The sequence below is a fragment of the Panicum hallii genome, chromosome 3, assembly GCF_002211085.1.
Source record: "Panicum hallii strain FIL2 chromosome 3, PHallii_v3.1, whole genome shotgun sequence".
Taxonomy (NCBI): Eukaryota; Viridiplantae; Streptophyta; class Magnoliopsida; order Poales; family Poaceae; genus Panicum; species Panicum hallii.
Genome location: NC_038044.1, coordinates 6,715,437 through 6,736,579, shown reverse-complemented (window position 1 = coordinate 6,736,579; position 21,143 = coordinate 6,715,437). Strand labels below are relative to the sequence as shown.

The following is a 21,143-nucleotide window of genomic DNA, read 5'->3' as shown; positions in this document are numbered from 1 at the left end:
AAGGACCCCCAGTTTGGATTGAGATTACTAATCGCGATCCAAACCAGGGGGTGTTTTGAAAATATACGATCCAAACTTTTACAATAGGACCCCTGGATTGGATCGCGATTATGAATCGCGATCCAAAACAGGGGGTTTTATAAAAATAACCAATCCCGAATTTACAAAATGATCTCTGATTTGGATCAAGGGTGAACTGCAAATATTTTGGGCCGGCGCCGGAGAAGCCGGCGAGCCCGCGCAGCCGCCGGCGACCTTCGCTCGCGCCGCCGCGATAAATACCACGCTAGCCTCCGAGATCCCACCTGCCGCTCCGCTGCCTCCAGCTCCCCTCGCGCTCCCCTCATGGTCCTACCTACCTCCTCCACGCGGTTCGGCCGCAGCGGCGGCAGCTAGGCGACTGGGCCTTCCGCCGTTCCCTGCAGTTCACCATGATCGCCGTTGCCCGTTGCTACTGACTGATGAGATGCCCCGTCCTGACACCAGGGCGGTGAAACTGAAATCCATTTCGGGGGCGCCAACGGACGCTCGGTCGCCGCTTGTTGCTCGTCAGCTCCTAATTCCAATCCAGCAAGCGTCCTGAGAAATGGAAATCCCCTTCTCCTTCCGTGACGCTGCCGAATCCAAACAGAGGCATTCTTTGTTTAACCTTCGTTCACTTCAGCCCACACCGATTGTCATCGAGACCAGCATGTCCTCACATGCTGACGGAGCAGGCAGCGCCGGAGGCCCGGAAGGAAGGGTGAGTCCGCGCTTCAGCTCCGATGCGTCGTCATTCACGCCGATCGAGCTGCTTCACGGGTTCACTCAGCGCAGCCAAGGGAGAACCTTGGCGCTGGTATGCCATGATTACTTACTTCCACGTCCATTGTTTGTCTAGGCTTTGGCTCAGCTCCTGCGTTGCACGGCACCTGTTCGATGAATTTCCTCGCTGGGCAGGAGTGGCAGTATAAGGGCCTGTCTGGAAGGTTGATGTTGTAGGAAGTTTCAGGATTTTATTGACATTTCCACAAAATCCTAAGAATTTTTACCTCCTACAACCTCTTTTCCTAACAGGGCATAAAATGTGCTGTATATACTGTTCTGTGTTCTCTCTCTCTCACCAAATGCTGTAGTCCGGGAGAATAAGCCACCGTTGTTCCGTGCCATTATGGCCGTCCACCTCAACAACAATATCTCAACAGGAACCAAGATTCAGATGTCTGTCTACACTGCTTAGGAACTACTAGTGTTTTGCTCGCCCGGGCTCCTTGTGACACATGCTTGAATTGAATGATAAGTGCAGTTTTTATGTCTTGTTCTTGATTGCAGCAAGTGTGACCACTCCCTTTCAATTCAGAAGCCCTTTCTTTTCTTATTTAATTATTCTTCAGAAGCGGTGCTAAAACAATATCATTCTGAATAACAATAATATTTGCCTGCTCTCGCTGTTGACTTTAGTGTGCCAATACTTTATCTCGAATACTTGTGTGCCAAGCTGGAGTTAGTAGTCCACTGAGCGAGTAAGATAACAACATAATAATAGTGTAATTGAGTTCAAACTGCATGCATAGCTCAATATTAATAGTAATCAGACATGGAACAAGTAAAATTACAGTAGTTTAATTGAGTTGCACCTTTTTACAGGTCCGAAATCACTGTCCCTCTCATCAAGGGAGCGAAATGGTAGCACTTAAAGTCGTGCATGCTGGGGTGACATTCGCCTCACACTAGGTCGCACTACTTGGTGGTTGTGGTCTTGTGGAAGATGCGTCAATAGAACAAGCAAAGGAGGGCAAGTACCTTCAATGATTTGGTTGGCAAGGGTAAGTTCAGCACTGTGGTAGCAAAGCAGTAACCACTGCCAGGTCTGTTTTTAAGCATCTCTTGAGTTCATTAATACGGCTCATTACATTATTATTGTCTCTCTCTTCCTTTTTTGTCAAAGCGAATCAACTGCTAAAACACTTTAAAACTTGACTTTTGCAAAGCAGGTACCTTCCATTGTTACAGTTAGGGAATACCTTATATGAAGTTTTATCTATTCTTACCTTGTGTTGATATGTGCTTTCTAAATCTGAGGCAGAGATTTGATTTGTGCTGGTAAGCTGGTAACGTTTCAACCAAAAGGAGAACATAATTAATAGGTTTCTGAATTCTGAGTAATGCATAGTACATTATTGTACAAGTGTGGCCCAATTTGTTGAGGCCCATGCTTAAGAAAGCTGCCTCTCCTTTTCCATTAGAAAACTGAAGGGAATTATCAGTAAAGATAAGGCTCAATCATAGTTTAATGCTGCAAATGGTACCTGCTGCATGAGAATCAAACTATAAAACTGGGGTGGCCCAAATCCCTCCACCTACATTAGGGAATCTGATCTCACTATCCTGACAACTATAAATAAATGGTTCAATAAGGACAAAAACCTATGATATGCCGACAATCTTTTGTGCTTGCCATTCTTTTATCACCACTTGTTGATTTATCTATTCCCTGGAGTAGATTCTTGCTCTTTCTATCTGTTGCAATGCCCTCTTTGTTTCCTTGATCCAAGTGTTTATCCTCTTGCTAATTTTGGCAAAAAAATGCCTGTCCCAATACTTAAACTAATGGAGTTATAGAAAAGATATACTTAGACTAATGATTGTATCATTTGTTGGGCATAGCTAGCACGAAAGACTTCTGGACTTCTCAATGCTATAAACAAACACTGTGTGAGACAATGTGCCTCCATTGTACCACTCAAGTACAAAATCATCCATCTGATGGTTCCACTTCCACTATGGTATTATGTTCCCTTTTGTCCCCTCTTTTTCCTGTTGTAGCGTTCTTTCAAATGTTATCCACCAAACATGCGATTGACCGACCAGTTTTAGACTGTATATGCAAAATGCTTCTGGAAATGTCCTGAAAAAGGAAGACATTTTCAAACATGCTTTTCTGTTGAGTTAATCGTCTGTTATTCTCTTGATAAACAATCAAACTGTAGTATTATGACACTTGCACAGCAATGATTAGACCAAAAGCGAAAGCTGTAACTAGATGAGTCTCCATCAGGTCATACTTATGCCAGATGTAGTCATTAACCCCTTTAAAGCTAACATTATAGAAATGCTTAATACAACTTATTTTATAGTAATGCTTTGCTTACTATAAACAAGAGTGCTGATCTCATTGCCATTCTGACATCATGGTTTATTAATAGTAGTACTCCATTTGTCAGTAGTTTACGGCATGTACACATCTCTAGGCTTTCTTGGAACTTTAAGATTGGCATTATAAAACTACTCTTGTCAAATGGTTGAATGATGAGTATGATGGATATTTGAAAGTGAGAGGTTTCTGCTTTTGTTTGTCTTAGCTCCTGACCCTGCTTTTCGCAGTCTTGGTGGGAACTTCAAAAGTAGCCATGTTTCAAGTTCCAACTTCAAGTTCTATCCTCTCAAAGAAAGAGGGGAATCTTCCAAGTTCCAAAAACCATTGGGCTTTGCTAATGCACAGAACTCATCCAGGCTGTTTAAAATTTTCCAGGGACTTCACAACCAGTTGCCTTACATTCAATTGCAACAATCAGATGAGACATGAGTTAAACCAGACAAAAAGATGGGTTTTTCAGTTGCATCACTCCAAAGGCAAAAAGGTGAGGTTGATTTGAGATGATAGATGCTGAATGGCTGATTGGTTTGCAGAGATAAGTCACGTTTATATAGGTTGGGTTTGAAATTTTCATCCAGTCAACAATGGAAGTTCCACTGAAGCTAGGATTAGAGCACTGGAGCAGGTGATGGGGATTGAACACTCATCAGGTTTTATTTTGGGTACTGGATTTTATTTTCACCGTCACGGGCGGTGGAGTAGCGTCAGATAAGCTTCCGGTTTTCACTTTCATGCGTATGTTCATCTGCTTCCCGGCTTCTGCTCAATCCTGATTTTTGGTGCTGTCTATTTCCTCAACAGTCTCATGAAAGGAAATTTTCTATATAGATTAATTTTCGGGATGCGAAGGCCCATTGCGATTTGACCTCTTGAGAGGAATGTGAGCACGTATTTCATCAGATTTCTCAGCCGAGTGCAGCTTCATACCAAACAAATGAAACAATGCATTCATGTTGTGCTTGTTTGTTGCTAGAAAGGTGAAAAGATGACAATGAAGGTCTCAACTTCGAAGTCACTGTCCATCAGAGCTGCTTTTTGATAAAATATGAAGTGGGGAATTTCTCAGTAACAATCCACGTGATGTTACCCTGAGCAGAAAATTCAGATCAGCATTAGAAACCACAGATTTCAAATATTTGCTGGACCCAATTGCGATATCCAGGTAATCGGTCGGGTCCTCCTTTTATTTTCTCCAGAATTAGAATTGTTAAGGTAACTAGAACTATTTACATCATACAACATAACCAACCCAAAAAATACGTGTCAAGCAAGCACGTATCTACCAGGGGCTACAATGTTACCTATATGGCTACACGCATTGTTAAAAGATCAAGATGACCAAAACATAGATATGGCGTCGGTTAGGCCCTCATTGTCTAGACTTGACAGTGGCTGTCCTTGTCTTGAAGATATGTCTCAAAAAGAGTAGGGCCTATGGACAATAATGCATTATTGACTTATGTCTTTCCTTACCTTCTCTAGATAAGCTTTGCTTCCTCTTAAAAAAAGCTAAATTATAAAACTACTAGAAGGCCTGCTGCACAGACAACTAAATACTATTTTAGAAAAATACTTACATTCTTTAGCTAGAGAAAGAAGGCAACTCATTAATGATAAATCAATATAAGCTTGTCATATATCGATGCGATAAAAAGAGGATTGTAACTCGTGTTTGTTGTCATGGTATCAGCTTTTATTCAGTATGGACACATAAATCGATATATCATGTTTGTGAGCACGAGACAAGATCATCCTGATGTTCCTCCTGTCACTCTACACTAATAACAGCCCAACTCACTGCCCTTGCAATTTTCACCACTTTGCAAACAATTATCACCTATTATTGATAGGAGATTTGTTACGGTACTTTGGAAAGCAAACATGAACACAACACATGCGTACACATACATGAGATCTATTGAAATACCTCAGGGATCACGGAAGAATTGTGCATGCATGAAAAAATCAGAAAGTTGCTGTCAAGGAAACATAAAGAAACGATTCCGCTGATAATTGTTGTTTGATGCAAGTAGGAGGCAGTTGGTGCTTCCAAGGAGGCAGTTTGTGGTCCTGGTGAAAACCGTTTGTGGTCCTGGCTCACCAACAGTCCTACTCTATTTCAGCACAGATGATCCCCAGGACAGCCATCTTTTTATCTTTGGATGCCATCAATCATCTAAACTTGCCACATCTGGATACTTTTGCTGGCTCTGAGGTCTTCAGCTCACTGGCCAACCACAAGTCCACAAAACTGTTTTAGCCCCTCCTTGGCTCCAGGCAGCACAGCTTTGAATGTGTGGTGGCATTTGGAACTTGGAAGGGAAAGCAATAGCTTAGCTCTGCAATGGGAACAGTACCTCATGTACTATTCCCAGCTTTAGTAGCGTTAGGTATTGAATAATCAGGTTGATTCGCTTTATTTTATAGTACTCCTATAATGAATATTCTCTTCCTTTTATCTCTCTCGCCTTTCCATGACTATGGTGATATTTAGAACTATGACATCATGATCAGCAAGTTTAATTATGCCCTGCAATGACACAATTCTTTTTTCTTGAGGATCTGTCTAGAGGGAGTATCTAGCAATCCAAGTCGTTTAGAATTAGTATTGAACACTTAAGGCCTCATTAGGAACACAAGGAATTTATAAGAGACGGCATTATTCTCACAGGAAACCCTATAACTCCCGCCTTTTGAATGATGCCGTAAAATCTTGAAATTCATGAAAAAATCACCATTTATGCTGCTTTTCTTGTATGGGGGCACACATACATAAATCCATAACATAGCATTTTCTTTTTTTTTTGGTCATCAAAGAGACAATCAGCTTACCGCGGGAACAAACATAAGAGTAAGGAGGTGAGAAACACCTGCAACAAGGAGAGGAAACAAGCAAGTCTAGTTCTAATTAATTGAACGAAGTCGTGAGCTCCGGTCAGCTGCACTGTTTGAGCACAAACTCACATGCCTCCAACTCTTCTGTCCTTCGCTCGCCAAGAATCACCGTACAAATATACAATAGCTATGGGACCCAATGTGTATTTGACCATATTTTTTGCTCTCATATCACTAGTACTATCTTGCTTTCCGACAGTTTTTATTAATATCTTCTATGAACAGTATAGTTGCCATATTTCAAACTAAAATTTTCAACTGTGCATCACAACAAAAACTAAAAGTCACCTAATCAGATGTCATGTGCCTATATATTTTTAGAAAATATAATTAAAATTACTTTGAGCCTACATTGAGGCTAGGGGTAAAATAACAAAAAAAGAACAATAAATTAGGCAATGGGGCTACATCCTTACCCAGTTGTCCCGATATTTTCCAAGTATGCAGTGATAACACAAAGGGACACATAAATTTTACCCCCTTCCACAAATTCGGCCGGTCTTCTTTGTCGTCTTGGTCGTGCGATATTCAACCAAACAAACAGTTCATACCGTCGGAGGAGGATTTCTCGAGCTGGATGGCGGAGTGCACCCACCTAATCCTAGTTTAGGATGAGTTTGGGGCAAGTCAAGAAATGCTCGATCTAAAAGCGAATAATCACGAGTAGCACACAAGGGTTTAGAGTGGTTCAGGCCGCCGGAGTGTAAAATCCTACGTCCACTGTGTGATATATTGTATGTTTTGGTGAGGAACGGCTAACCCTGCATGAATGTCAATTTCATTGTGTGTGTGAACACTTCCGAGTGTCTGTGAAACTAGTGGTGTGTGTGTGACTAAGCTTGGGACTTGTGACCTCGAGGAGGAAGCTTGTGTGAACTTGTGAGTTCGTGGAACTTATGTTGTAACGTGCGCGCTCTCCTTTTTATAGGCCTAAGGGGAGCGTGTACACTGAGCGGGGTCCCGACAGGTGGACCCGGCGACATATTAAATAACGTACACATCGGAGCCTTTAGTGCCTCAGATCCTGAGATCTTCCTCATCAACCTTTGTGCGTATCCTCCGTCTGGATATGGTCTCGTGCCGTCCTGAGTCTGCTGCCGCTGACATGCATAAAGGGGGTCGTGCTGTCGCTGTAGAGCCAGCTCCTGCTGACAGGCGAAGGGGCTACACTGACCCGCCGTGCTGTAGCCTTTGCGCACTGTAGTTGTGCACGCCGTGGCCTTCCTGTAGCAGGTCATAATGACTCCTTACTCACGTGCGCGGCGCTGTGATGTGACCATACGCCCCTCGCTCACGCACCCGGCGCTGCAACGTGACGCGCCGCCTCGGTAACTGGGCTTACCGTGATGTCAGCCATACCTGCCCAACGTGTTAGAGGACAGCCCATGCCCTGTCTCGGGTGCGCGCACCGCAACCACCCGCATTTAATACGGTAGTTGGGCTGGCTTCTCGCAGAAGGCTGGAATCCTCCGGACACGTGGCGGCGCTGGTTTAGCAAGCGCTCCCTCAGGGGTACATGGCGACACTGGACCTCCTCCCCGGAGGGATGGGAGGTCCGGGCCCCCTGGCTAGCTCAGGCGCTCAGACCACCTGGGGTCCGGCTTCTTCACGTGGGGGCCTAGGACCACCCCGCGGCGGTCCGGCCTCGTGACAGCCGTTCTTGAGCACTTTAGTCCTTGCGGGCACGTGGAGGCGCTAGACCTGCTAGTGCGTGGGGGGAGGTCCGGAGACCGTGCCCCCAGCCATCAGGCCTGGGCCGTACGCCCGGTTGCCCAGAAGCTTAGCGCGTGGTTACGGATAACCTCGCGCTCCTCGAGCTGGACACACTAGCAGGAGGTATCCCTATTTGAATGTACCGATGCAGTGTCATTTTTCGAAAATTGAAAAAGAGTAACCATTTGCACGTTGTGTTTTTTTCCTTTTTGCTGTAAATGGCGGAGCTACAGTAACCTAGTTCTATGCTAAAATAAAATGATTTAAATTAGAAACAGAACGAATCAAGTGAAAAACAATGTCAATGTACCTATCTTTGAGCCGTGGCAAACACAGCCGCGATAGCTATTACCAACTGTTCATTTATAATAGGCCAACTGTTGAGCGATCTTGATGTATGTTGTTGAAGCCAATAATCAATTTCTCTTTGATATTGTTGGTACGATGCAAAAGCCCTCATGCTTTGCTTGACGTTTTGTCTGGTGGAGATCGTCTGGCACGGGGGCAAATTTTCCAAAGATGAAAGGCCTGGACCCACCACCACTGCAACATGCATGCTGTAACCTGAAGCTCAAACACTGTATCCCAGCTATTATGGTCCGTTACCATTTTTAATTGTTTATAATAGGCAAGAGCATTTGTTTACTTTGGGACTCAGACACTAAACTGTAGTTCTGTCCTTGGGCACACATAATATTTTTCTCTAATTAATACTCTCTCCTTTTCAGGATAGTTGTTGTTCCAGCTATGCCCTAAGTCAAATATTTATATCTGTGACCACCAATTCTTAAAAGTTCGCATAGTTTAATGACATGAAAATTATAGATTCATGGAAATATTACTCATGGTTAATCTAAAAGCATAAATCTTATAATGTTTGATTTAGTACTTTGTATTACTGGAATTAAATGTAAAAGTATCCTTAGTCAAATGATATTCCCTTTATCCTAAGAAAAATGCACGAGTCCGGTTAATGTGCACAAGCGAAACATAAAAGAGCACTGCAAATTCAGACATTTCAAATTCCACACGGTACAAGCGGGGGTGGTGGAAGGGAAAAGAAAATACAAGCTGACACGGGGTTGCACGGATCGGGTGATGTGATGACACGTGGCGGAATGTCACGTCGGTGTTGAACTATTCAGTACTGGCGATGGGACGGCGGGGAAGACGGGCGCCTGCCCGCTGCCCCCACTCCATTCACCCACACCCACCGGCCTCTGCCTGCCGCACCGTCCCACCGACATGCGGGTCCCGCGTCGCTGGCCCACCTTCCACTTAACTGGCATGCGGGGCCCCACGCACTTCCCACGTGCGCGCGTGTGTTCTCTGGGCCCCCGGCTGCAGAGGCGCATCTCCTCCTTTGAAGCAGCAAGGAGGCAACAGGACGATGAGCGAGAGAGGACAGTGCCCTCGGAGGCCTCGGTTCACCCACTGTGCATGTCTCTGCCCTCTCCAATCTTCCCCCTTCTCTCTTTCTTTTCCCTGTGGTACTGACTACTGACCAAGGCACTCGTTACATTTTTCCTGTCACGTGCTTGTAGAACTGGGCATTTGCATGTGAGGCTCCTTGTGCATTTGGCACCATGGAACTAGAGGCACTCTTGAGGTACCTCCTTTTAGACTACAAGAGTGAAAAGGACAGAAACAAAAGGTAGCACAATCGATCAAGATAGATGAAAAACCTTAGAAAGAAAAGAGCGGAAAATATGCGTAGATGGCCTACAGAGAATGCGAACCTATATGAAAAACCTTACGAACGGGCACTAAAGATCCAAATTGGATAGTGTACATAAAAGGGAGGTGTCTCTGCCTTGACGTTTATTTTAAACCTTATCACATTGATGTTTCAATATCAATTAAAAAGATTAAATATAAACTAATTATAAAACTAATTGCATAAGCCTAAGGTTTATTCACGAGATGAATCTATTAATCCTAATTAATTTACGATTAGCACATATTTACTGTAGCATCACATGGCTGATCCCGAACTAATTAGGTTTAATAGATTCATCTCGAGAATAAATCTAGTGATTATAAAATTTATTTTATCATTAGTCTATATTTAATACTTCTAATTAGTATCAAACATCTGATGTTACAGGATTTAAAATAAATGGTATATAAATCGTATAGTGATTGTGATCTATTGCATGAATGGAAAACACTGAATCCTGGCATCAGTTACAAAGGCGTCCTTGCTCAGGCGGTGGCACTATAGTATCGCTTCTTCCAACAGCTTTGAAGTTTTGTCTTCCACATTACATGACAGATAAGCATTTCTATGGATGGGAAAATTTTATCTCTTCTTAAAGGTTTCTATGACTGACATCTTTTTTGTTGCCCTAGAAGTCGATATAGGTACTTAGGTAGTGCAATTTGCTTTTTAGTGGAAATAGTGAAATTTGTATATATAACCACATGAGAGTCTTCTAAAAGAAAATACAGTGTGAACAGTTTGTTGTGAAAGTGCATAAAAGTGTGAAATTCATCTTTCCTCAGGTTCCAGCGAGCTCTAAAAGGAACCATGCAATCTGATGGTACCTAGCAAGGGCATCTCTATAAATCCTACCCATTCTAGGCCTCTCATGCAAAAACAACAATCACCAAATCTCCTCACAATAGTACAGGTTCTTCTCCCTCCTTCTACATAAAAGAATTAATGAAAAAATGAAAGAAAAATCCCTACCATACAAAGATCCCCAAACTAATCATCCATGCACGTTTATTTTATTTTCTTCCCAAAGAAAAAACACCTAACTTTACCTCCCCAGCTATTCCTTTGCCTTTTCCCAATCTTCCTTTGCTTCTCCCTGGCAGGCACTGCCTCCTCCATCATCCTCCCAGAGCAGCCTGCAGCCGGAGAGCCAGTTCACCCCCCGTATCCCGCTGCTGCAGAGATCACGCCAGCTTCTGCGCCTGCAGCTCCAACAGCAGCTGCAGCAGGAGCTGCAGTGCGAACGGCTGCTGCTAGTTCTCCTTCCCCTTCCTTTCTTGCCCCCTTTCTTCTTCTGCCGCTGCCGCTGCCTCGTCTTCCTGGAGCTTCCCGTATCCAAACAAATAAAGAAACAAAATCACCGGAGTCTTCTTCTACTACTATTTCTAGCCATTTTATTATCTGGATGTGTGCACAGATGCATGTAGATAGCCGATAGGTAGAAGAAAGAAGATAGAAGATTATAGCTAGAGAGGTACTCGCTGCTTGGCTGCTGGGCGGGCGAGCTCCAGCCAAGAAGAAGATTGGGAGCGCGGAGCGGCGGGGCATGGAGGATCTGTACAGCATCCACCCGGGGATCTCGCGCGCCGGGGGCGGAGGCGCCGCGGCCGCGGCCAGCGAGGCGTCCGGTGTCGCCGGCGGAGCGGGCTCGCCCCCACCGCCCCCGCCGCAGCCTCCCCCGCCGCCGGCGGATCTGACGGAGCTGGTCAAGGCGCAGATCGCCAGGCATCCGCGCTACCCATCCCTCCTCTCCGCCTACATCGAGTGCCGCAAGGTACCTCGCCGTCGCATCATGTAGCTAGAGCTCGCCGAGAATTGCGGAAAGGTTGCGTCTTTATGCGCTTGCGTGTCCGGTTCTTGATTTGGCGTGGCAGGTGGGCGCGCCGCCGGAGGTGGCCACGCTGCTGGAGGAGATCGGCCGGGAGCGGTGCGCCGCCGCGGCCGCCGGCGGGGAGGTCGGCCTGGACCCCGAGCTCGACGAGTTCATGGTACGCCAAGCGCTCATCACTCGCGCGCGCACCACGCGCTTCGCCTGTTCTAACTCTTGCGCTGTTATTACATGTGATCGGCGCGACGGCGGCGGCGGCGGCGCGCACAGGAGGCGTACTGCGGGGTGCTGGAGCGGTACAAGGAGGAGCTGTCGCGGCCTTTCGACGAGGCGGCGTCCTTCCTCAGCAGCGTCCGGACGCAGCTCAGCACGCTCTGCGGCGCGGCCGCCTCGCTCTCCGGTAACCCCCCGCTCGCTTGCATCTCCCCTCCCTTCCTCCTCCCATCTGCAGGTGGGCAAGGCAGCAAGTACGAGCTGGCCTTCGCATCGCCATTGCGGACATGACATGCATCTGTGCAGTGCATTATAGGGGCCGTGGGTAGAGGTGGATGGCTAGCTTTGATGAATGCGTGTGCGTGTGCGTGCTCTTGTGTGGTCAAATCGTGTCCATGCAAATGGGGTGCAGGGGTGTCAGACGCCGGGGTCGGATGAGTAAAGTTCTGGGCGTGTGCTAGCTTGCTCGTGTTGTGTAGGGTTTTTGTCCAAGGTTCCTGTGCAACCAAGCGCCATGGCTTTGCCTTTGCATCTCTCTCTCTCTCCACTCTCCCTCTATTCTCTCTCTCATGTGTGCACAGAGAGAGAGAGAGAGAGAGAGCGAGCGAGCATGGAGGTAGCTGGTGCTTGTAGACTTTGTAGGCTGGCTCTGATGACTGATGGAACTTGAGAGAGTGCTGCGCGCTGATGGGCAGTGACACTGCTTGGATGGCTTTAGGAAAAGAGAATCTTGCTCGTGTTGCTGGCTATAGTTACTGGTGCCCAGCGGTGAAAAATTCTTGTCGTGGGGCAGCTCAAGATTTTGCTCTGGATACTGGCTTGGCTTTCCTGAAAATATATCATATGATTTTCTGATGATATATATGATCTCTTCCAGGATTTTGTTGTGGTAACAAGTGATTAAGGACAGCAATTAGGCTTCTAAGTAGGGGTCTTCCTTGTACTTTATTATTTTCTGTGATTCAAGGTAAGGCTTTGTTGTCGATACATTTTACAGATAAACATCAGTTGTTACTTGCTAATGCAGCTTATTGTAAGAGCGAGTTCGAGTTCGCTTCCAGTTAAGCTGATGGATGGAGATGAATAATTTTCTTTACCTTTTTACAGTTAGAGAGTTGCTTTGTGTCTGCCATTCTCATCAGCGATTCCATGTATATTGTGACATCTCACCATCATAAACAGGTGAATTTGGAGCGGTGAACACCGATGGACTTTTGGAAACTTCACATGTTTAGTAAAGTCAAAAGGACGGCGTTTGGTAACTATGGAAGCATGTGAAACCTTTAATACAACCTAACAAATAGTAGCACAGTTCTCGTCAGAACAGTTCATGTTTTGTTTTTATTGCCATTCCAGTCTATGTAGGCAATGCCAAGAAGAAACGTGCAGGTTACTGCAAAGGAGCATGAAACACAATTGTATGAATGACCATAAAAAAATGTATCTCCTGTTTTACTCAGAAGGATAATGATTCTATATATGTCTAATGTGACAATTCGATCAAACCACTAGAAGTATGCACACATGTTAATATTAAATGCATGCAAGGAGAGTCTGCCTGTGTGCAGTGTGTATAACTACAATTGGCAATGTCAGGTAACTGAAATATAACTAATATTGTAAGAAACTTAAATACTCTGATTGTATCTTTGTGCTACAATATTATTATAAGATATACTCAAAATGACAAGATCATTCTACACCAAATGTGTATTCTTTGATCTATTCAGTTATGTAAATATTCTAAAAAATCAAACTTTTTTGCAAACTGCACGCAGAAAGTAGCGCTAATGAGTGCATAGATTTTTTTAAGTTCAACAATGTGTTATGATCTAATATTCAATAATGTATCTCAATGAGGACACCAATTTTGAGAAGATATAGCAACTACCAAGGGTTCCTTTTGACATTCGCGTGGACTAAACATTTGGACATTTGTTCTTAACTTAGACTTTTTGCAAATATGCTGACCTTGCATGTTCTAAAAATGATAGGGGTGATTTAGAACTCCTGTATATTAATTTTTATTATTCTTCAGCAAAAGAACGGTCCCAGCTGTGGGGCAAACTTATCTTAATAGAAACTAACTGAACTGTCTAGCATAACTAGTTTATGTATCTACAAAGCCGTTATATTTTATTATTATTTAATTTATTTATGTAGAAGATCAAAGATCAAATTGATGCTGCCTTCATGTGCCATCTGTGAAATCCCTCTATTTTCAATTTCTAGCTCCATGAGCTCCAGATGATTTACTAATTAATCGGTGGCCCTTTTTTGGGAAGGTTTGCAACTTGCAAGTCAAAATATGCAAATGAGATACAAACTCTCCATGCTCAGCGTAATTAAATTAACTTGTATACTTATTTTCTATGTTTTTGCTTTGAATTAATAATTTTAAAAATAGATGAGTACTGAAGGAATACTCAAACTTAACCAAAGCTATGAGGCTTCTACAATACGACATCTATAGCTTTGCAAGTGATATCTTGATCACGTGGAAGTTGCAGACAGTTTCAATTTCAGCTGGTTTGCAATGCCTGAATAGTAATACAGGTGAAGATGACTGTTTTGGTAGTTCTTTTGAGTGACAACAATAGAAATGTGATTTTCTCTGTATGTCAGCAACAGTAATTTTTCGGTGGTTCTAGATATTGTTTCATTTATGTTTTATTGCCATTTTAATTTACTATAATAAATTATTAGTCAAATGACATATCCTTGGAATAGATAATAGAGTATTTTAATATTCAAGTATGTCATCGATTGGTCTGTTTGTGTAAATAGCTGGAACCCCTTTAGCTATGCTGATTTGCCAAAAAAAAAAATGCCACGAACAATGCTGACATGGAAATCTGGTTGTCTTATTATCTTTCACTATGTCACTGGAACTGCTATTGCAACCACATTGTTAGGATTCTTGCTATACAAATTTGCTGTAACTATGTCTTACAGAATATTTTACAAAAGCTCGCTATACTGTAGGGTTGTGGCAAGGGAGAACATTGTATGAAGGCTATTATTGGTTGAACTACAAACATGTAGTTTCTGCATCCTATGAATTGTTTCCGCAGATATATTTACTGATATTTGTTTATTCTATTATTTTTATATTATTTATATATGTAACATATAGGACTTAGTATGTGAACAAGAAAACCATAGTGCTGCAGTAAATTTTTCACTGCAATATCAGCTTGCATTCTTTAATCATACTTTCTTTTTTGCCTTGACCACTTCTTTGTAGAGTAAATATGCTAAGCTTGCACAAAACCGGATTCAATGGTAGTGCTTAAGTGGGGCTGTTCAGCTTGCTGGCGATACCTTAGTCACAAAAGCTATCTTTCCAGGTTTGCCAGCAAAGATTATTAAGAAAAGAGAAAGTTCTAAGACATAAATGCAGTTGCATGTGTACAACATCTCAAAATCAATTTCTTGGGCTTGCTAGGTTTTCAACTAGAAAGTAGAAACGGCACCTGAAGTTTGCTTCAAGGATTTGCTGAAATATATGTTGTTCTCAGATAGATGGCAGCTTAAGCTTCTAAATTGAGCTTGTTGACACATATTAATCTCAAGTAATACTAGAACGTTATCGGGTGCCTACATGGCATGGACGGCAATATGAGGAGGTATGCAAAGAGTCACCACCTTAAGTAGTAGATAGCTTTACGACTTAACACCTAATCATGCAGAAGGGATGCTAACACCCTGCTCTGTTTCCTGAAATATCAATTCCACAATAAGTTGAACAGATCTTTATGGGAAGGGAAAAAACTAACTAGATTCCTTCATGCATATAAGGTTTGCAGATCTAATCAGCTTTTTTTCCTCCTATTATCTTAGCTGCACTGGGTGTTTTGGAAGAAAACATTAAACCTTTACAATGTCTGGTAAGAAATTAAAAAGTTTGGAGAATTAACCCTTGAGCACTAAAGATTCGACAGAATATGTGGAGAATCACTTACTAAACATCTACAAATTGTGTTTTGTTTTGTTTTGTTTTGAACTCGGAATTTCATTTTATTCAAAAAAAATGTAAAGCAAATTTTCATGTGGACTACTTCTCGCTGCTGAAATCTTTTTCGTTGTTACTGAGGACAAATTTTTTCAGTATCTGCCCAAATTGTTGCTCGTTAGTCCAGACGTGCCTTGTTTCTGAATGTGATTTAGTTTCTGTTTGGTTCTTGAATGTGCTTCTCTTTGGTTGATGAACAAAGGGATAGTTGTTAGTATTTATCAGCCTGTGGATTGCATCTTGTCTCTGTTTCGAATAATTCTCCTGTAGTCTAAATTTCTAGTATGCTCTCCTAACGTACTGAAATCTTATTATGATGCTTGAATCCACCTTATTCTGCCTAGCATTTTCATCATGTTGGGAATTGCATTCTGATTTGGAGTTTCTGCATCAAGATGAAATGGTAGGGTCCTCGGAGGACGAGCCATGCTCGGGAGACACAGATGCGGCCGACGTGGGGCAGGAGCACAGCTCGCGCTTGGCTGACCGTGAGCTCAAGGAGATGCTGCTGAAGAAGTACAGTGGCTGTCTCAGCCGCCTGCGGTCCGAGTTCTTGAAGAAGAGGAAGAAAGGGAAGCTACCGAAGGACGCTCGATCGGCTCTGATGGACTGGTGGAACACGCACTACCGCTGGCCGTACCCTACGGTAATGCCCTGAAAACACCTACTGACATTGTCAAAACTCAAAACTGTAACTCGATCTGACCTGGCCGTGATCTTGGGATGGCATGGTCGTGCTTGGCAGGAAGAGGATAAGGTGAGGCTGGCGGCGATGACTGGCCTGGACCCGAAGCAGATCAACAACTGGTTCATCAACCAGCGGAAGCGGCACTGGAAGCCGTCCGAGGACATGCGTTTCGCGCTCATGGAGGGCGTCACCGGAGGCGGATCCTCCTCCGGGACGACGCTCTACTTCGACACGGGCACGATCGGGCCGTGAAAGATGCTGACACGCATTCCTGCAGGAAAAAGGCACACATTTACTGGCAACTGGAGTTTGCGTCGCATCGCGCTGCACCGCACCGGTCGTGTGATGGGCAATTGTTGGTTGATATGGAAATTAGTCACATTGGGACAAATAACCGTGTCATCTTGTCGGATTATTGTGTATATGGGCGACAACGTGTCGGGACACACAGTATGTACAAGGGAGTTGCTGTTCAGGTGGCCTGTAAAAACTGTCTGGTGGTACCAAAACATGAATTAATTACCTAATTGTATGTACGCCCATTGATCACCCGATTATTAAATCTAAAATATACTGGGAGTTGGAATCTAGAAGTATCTGAAGCTTTTAGCAATGGATCTGCCTATTGTTTCTGTATGCATTCAGAGAGTGTTTTTCTGTGTGCAAGTATCTGATGCTGGCGCGCTCATGCAGTGCCCAATTTTGCTACGAGTGCTGTTGAGAAAATTTGTGCCGCTGCGGCGGCTCGGATGTTATGAGACTCGCGAGAGATTCGCTCAGGAGCTGACCGGAGCTGCCGTTTCTTGGTTTGCTTCGTCTTCGTGTCGATCGTTGGCCGGAGCAGACGAAAGAGGATAAGGAAATGTCCCGCTTCTGCTCCAGGATATTTGATATTGACTTTCCCCTGTTCGAGGGTTTGACGGAGCACTGGAAACGGATCGAGCTTCTGTCCCGAGCGATATTCTCCAAATCCTATCCCCTATATCATCCTCCATATCAACTTCATACTCTATACCAAATTTAACTCCAACAACATGCTCTATTTCCATCTTCTATACCCTATAATCTCAATTTTCTATATTTCTTCCAACTGCCCTTTCCCCAGCCGCCCCTCCGGCCGCGCCCCTCCGCCCGCGCGCCTCTGCCGCCTCCGCCCGCCGCCCCTCTGCCCGCCGCCGCGCCTCCTCCCGCCCGCCGCCCATCCGCCCGCCGCCCCTCTGCCGCCTCCGCGCCCCTCCGCCCGTCCGCCCGCCGCGCCTCCTCCTGCGCCTCCGCCCCTCCGCCCGCGCCCCTCCGCCCGCCGCCCGTCTGCCCGCCGGCCCTCTGCCCCTCCGCCCGCGCCCGCCGCCCCTCCCGCGCCCCCCCGGCCCGCAGCGCGCCGCCCCTCCCCGGCTGTTTCCTCCCGCGCCCGCGCGGAAGCGGCTGGTGGAGATCCGCTAGACCGCGACCGGGATGGAGGACGCCGCTCGTGGCCTCCTCTGTGCGGGACGCAGACCTCATCCCCCATTTTACCAGACGCGATGGAGGATGCCGCTGGAGTGGTACAGGCGGAACAGTAACCTCCATATTGGAGAACGGGACGTTTTACAGGCGGCCGGTGGAGACAGCCGTTTGCTTGTTAGAATGGTTCAACGAAATGAATGATAAGCCCGGTTAGAACTAAGGCCTACTAAACTGGCCTAAAAGGACAGTACTAGTGTTCTAATTTGAGCCCATGAGCCAGAAATTTCTTGATCCATATCCATCCATGATCCATGGAACTGTGCAAGGATTAACGAGCACGGCTCATTGGAATTTCTTGCTGTTCAGGCAGAATTATTTGTCAGAAGGAGCTAAGAACTAAACAAAAATAACGAGCTCAACTTCAAAACAGAATTCAGAGTAAGCACGGCTCATTGGAACCAAAGGAGTTGTAGAGGTAAAACGGAACATTGCTGGTAGGTTGCGAATGAATTTCATAGGATGGGGAGACTTTCTACATGGTTTGGAGGAATCGTAGCATGATCCCCAACCTCATGTTTCCGATCCGAAGTTCAAATGCAAATGAACATCTAACACCAGACTTACCGTGGTATTCTAGAACGGAGTACCTGTTCAGACAGAACTTTTGGTCAGGACGAGCTAAGAATAGATTAAGGAAGCAACGAGCAAGCAGAAAGGTTCATAACAGAGTATTCTGGTTGCAGAGACCCTGTAAGAGCCTTTGTTCTTCCAATCATCTTCCCCAAACCCTCTAACAGCAAGGTACAACCATTTGCATCTCTCCATCTTACCAGGTCACCGAGTAATGCTTAGCCTCGCCTGAAAAATTCATTTGCAGTTTTGCGCGCACACAAGCAGCTCACAGAATGGATACATCATCATACCATTCAATCAGAGAACAATGCTTAGCCTCGCCTGAAATTCATTTGCAGTTTTGCACAAACACACAAGCAGCTCACAGATAGGATACACCATCATACCATTCAATCACAGACAAAAATCAGCATAAAGATATTACAATCACATAGAAATTCATTTGAAATGAAACCATTCATAATATATGTTCCATGTCAAGATATTACAATCACAAACCATGTGCTCCCACACATCCATTGATCCTCAACATCACACAGTAGGAGCACATTGCTACATAATGCACTCACAAGTTCAGAATCACAAACTGATTATTACTAATGGTCTAGATTAATAGTAACACAAAGCAAACCATGATTAAGGACATCACAACCACAGACCTAGTACATGAGTATTGCAGTAGTAATAATAGTAGTAGGTAACCATGGCAACGCCACGGCCATGTCTTGGTAGTTGAGGCGGCCATTGAAGCCGCCGGCTCAGAACTGGAAGGCGTCGGCAGCGATGGGCTGCATCGGGAACGGTGGCTGCCATGGGCGGAGCAGTGGGTCGGGGATCTCCGGGATGTCCACGGGGGCGCCGGCCATCTGGAGCACCTCCAGGACGCTGCCCAGCGACTCCAGCCGCCCGGCCAGCTCGCCGTGGCGGGCGCGCAGCACGGCGTTCTCGCCATCCACCTTGCTGAACTCGCGGTCGAACGTCGCGATGCGAGACTGCACCTGCGCGTTCTCGGCCTGGAGGCGGGCAACCTCGGCGACCAGCTCCTCCAGCCGCTGCTGCTTCCGCGCGCGGGAGCGGCGCGCGGACTCCCTGTTGGACAGCATCCGCTTGCGCTTGCGCTCGTCGGCGGCGAATCCGCCGCCGCTGCCGCTGTCGGTGTTGCTCTCAGGGCTCGAGCTCCGGCGCGACGACATTGTCGGATGATTGTTCCTCTTCTTGGACAGATTCAGCTTAAAAAAGGAACTTTTTTTGGAAGAAAGGGGGGGGAACCAAAGATTCAAGAAACTAAAAGAAATCAAACAACCTAGAGACCGGAAGAGATGCTGGCGTTCTTGAGAGAGGGTGATGCGTTCATGAGAAGACGTAGAACCAGTACAGGAAGGCGACGGAGAAGGAGTGGGAACGGCGGATACGGAGCACGCTCAGCTTCATCGGGGGACGGCTGACGTTAGAGAAACTGGTAGGTAAACATGGGGGCGGCGGCAAGGTTCCCCGGATCTACACAGGAGGGACCGGCCAACTAGAATTCGAAAAACCTAAGGGGGCTGTCTGCGAGAGTTTCTCCAGGAAGGAGGAGGCGACTCTGAAGAAAAGAAACTATGAGGACCTTAATGAAACAAAAGAAAGGGAGCAAGGAACTTAGCTGAAAGGGAAGAAGACCTGGGCGACCAGGGGCTCTATTGCATATAGCACCAGGAAGCTTGTGGAAATGGGGAAGGTTTACAATGGCTCCCGGAGGGTCTACTTATAGCTGAAGAGAAGGGTATTTTGGGGATTCGAGGAAGGGGATGGTGGACGGCATATTCCGGGTGCCAGCCTGTCGCGGGCGTTAAACCTACCCTACCGTCAAGTTTATCTAGCACTTTTGCAGCTCGGTACCTGACGATGTTGGAATTTGCGGCACTGGTTATGAACAACATTTGAGCAGCTTGAGCTTAGTTTCCTTGCCAATCCGTGAAGTTATGATAGTTGTGGGCAACATAAACTCTGCGTGAAGATTCTTTAGAATAAAGCGTTATTTAGAAAATAGGATTCTTAAATTTCCTGAATAGTGTTCTTGGCTTTTATGTTCACTTAGGTTGCCAAGGAAACAACTTCATCAAAGACAATATTTCCAAAGTTATAATGGTAGACCTAAATAGAAATTACACATTGCTGGAGGGTGAAACGAGAAAAGGCGGATGAGGCGGCCGGCTGACCAACGACCCGACGGTGGCCACCCCCTCCAAACGCACACCCAAGCCCCCAGCTGGTCCAGGTCATTAAATTTCTCCCAAAAGTGCCCTTTTTTATACCGAGTTTGCCCACCATTTTACATGTTTGAAATGCAAGCCATGTCTATCCACACTACCGCACCAGAAGAAGCCGGTAGGAAGACGCCCTCCCTAGAAAACAAATCAAGAAGCCGTGTCGCACCTGCCATCCACTGATTAATAAATTTGTTTGCTTTGCCCGCTAATACGGCACAAGCAAAGGGCTCTTCGTGTTGTGGAAGGAGGTGAAGAGTCATTTGACCAAACTAGCCTCGCCTCCTACCAGCTCCGAGAGAGGGAAAAGAAAAACAAACCCAGCAAGCTGGTTGGTGGAATTTTGGGGAGAAATATGATGATAGAGTTGGTGAGATAATGTTATTCTTACTGCTTGGATAGTGACATCTTCTTGATCTTTCGAGGATATTCTTCTTCTAGACTTGCTATCTTTGGATCCATCCTTAAACCATGTTCAACCACGCTGCTGAGTTGTTCTTGTTACCATAACACCAGTTCGCTGCCCTTGCTGCGAGGTTATAAATAGAATCTTCCTTGTAAACTACTCTACGGATAAATTTAGGATTTTAATTTGCTGTCATTTCAAGGTGAA

The 21,143-nt window shown here is 45.3% G+C and overlaps 2 protein-coding genes and 1 long non-coding RNA gene across 7 annotated transcripts; 2 read left to right on the top strand and 1 right to left on the bottom strand.

The window, feature by feature from the left end:
* Window positions 1-196: 196 nt before the first annotated feature.
* Window positions 197-5,586, top strand: LOC112884419. Of its 4 annotated transcripts, none has more exons than XR_003227116.1 (6): window positions 197-742; window positions 881-968; window positions 1,627-3,871; window positions 3,965-4,016; window positions 4,110-4,298; window positions 5,170-5,586. It is a non-coding gene; the product is annotated as an uncharacterized LOC112884419 (long non-coding RNA). The 4 variants fall into 4 exon arrangements; XR_003227118.1 differs by lacking the exon at window positions 881-968 and having other exon boundaries at window positions 197-838; window positions 1,627-3,620; window positions 3,715-3,871; XR_003227117.1 differs by lacking the exon at window positions 881-968 and having other exon boundaries at window positions 197-838; window positions 5,260-5,586.
* A 4,660-nt stretch (window positions 5,587-10,246) lies between these two features.
* On the top strand, window positions 10,247-16,801 carry LOC112886152 (homeobox protein knotted-1-like 10). 2 transcript variants are annotated; one of them, XM_025951953.1, is made up of 5 exons: window positions 10,247-11,238; window positions 11,339-11,452; window positions 11,563-11,692; window positions 15,928-16,166; window positions 16,266-16,801. In XM_025951953.1, the coding sequence occupies exons 1-5, from the start codon at window positions 11,011-11,013 to the stop codon at window positions 16,458-16,460; spliced, it is 906 nt and encodes a 301-aa protein (XP_025807738.1). In that variant the 5' UTR covers window positions 10,247-11,010; the 3' UTR covers window positions 16,461-16,801. The 2 variants fall into 2 exon arrangements, with proteins under 2 accessions (XP_025807738.1, XP_025807737.1); XM_025951952.1 differs by having other exon boundaries at window positions 10,249-11,238; window positions 15,916-16,166.
* Window positions 16,802-18,704: 1,903 nt separating this feature from the next.
* LOC112886151 (bZIP transcription factor 53-like) lies at window positions 18,705-19,990 on the bottom strand. The gene is made up of 2 exons (XM_025951951.1): window positions 19,944-19,990; window positions 18,705-19,866 (listed from the first exon to the last, which is right to left on the bottom strand). Exon 2 carries the CDS (start codon window positions 19,475-19,477, stop codon window positions 19,043-19,045), a length of 435 nt encoding a protein of 144 aa, XP_025807736.1. The 5' UTR covers window positions 19,478-19,866; window positions 19,944-19,990; the 3' UTR covers window positions 18,705-19,042.
* Window positions 19,991-21,143: the final 1,153 nt, after the last annotated feature.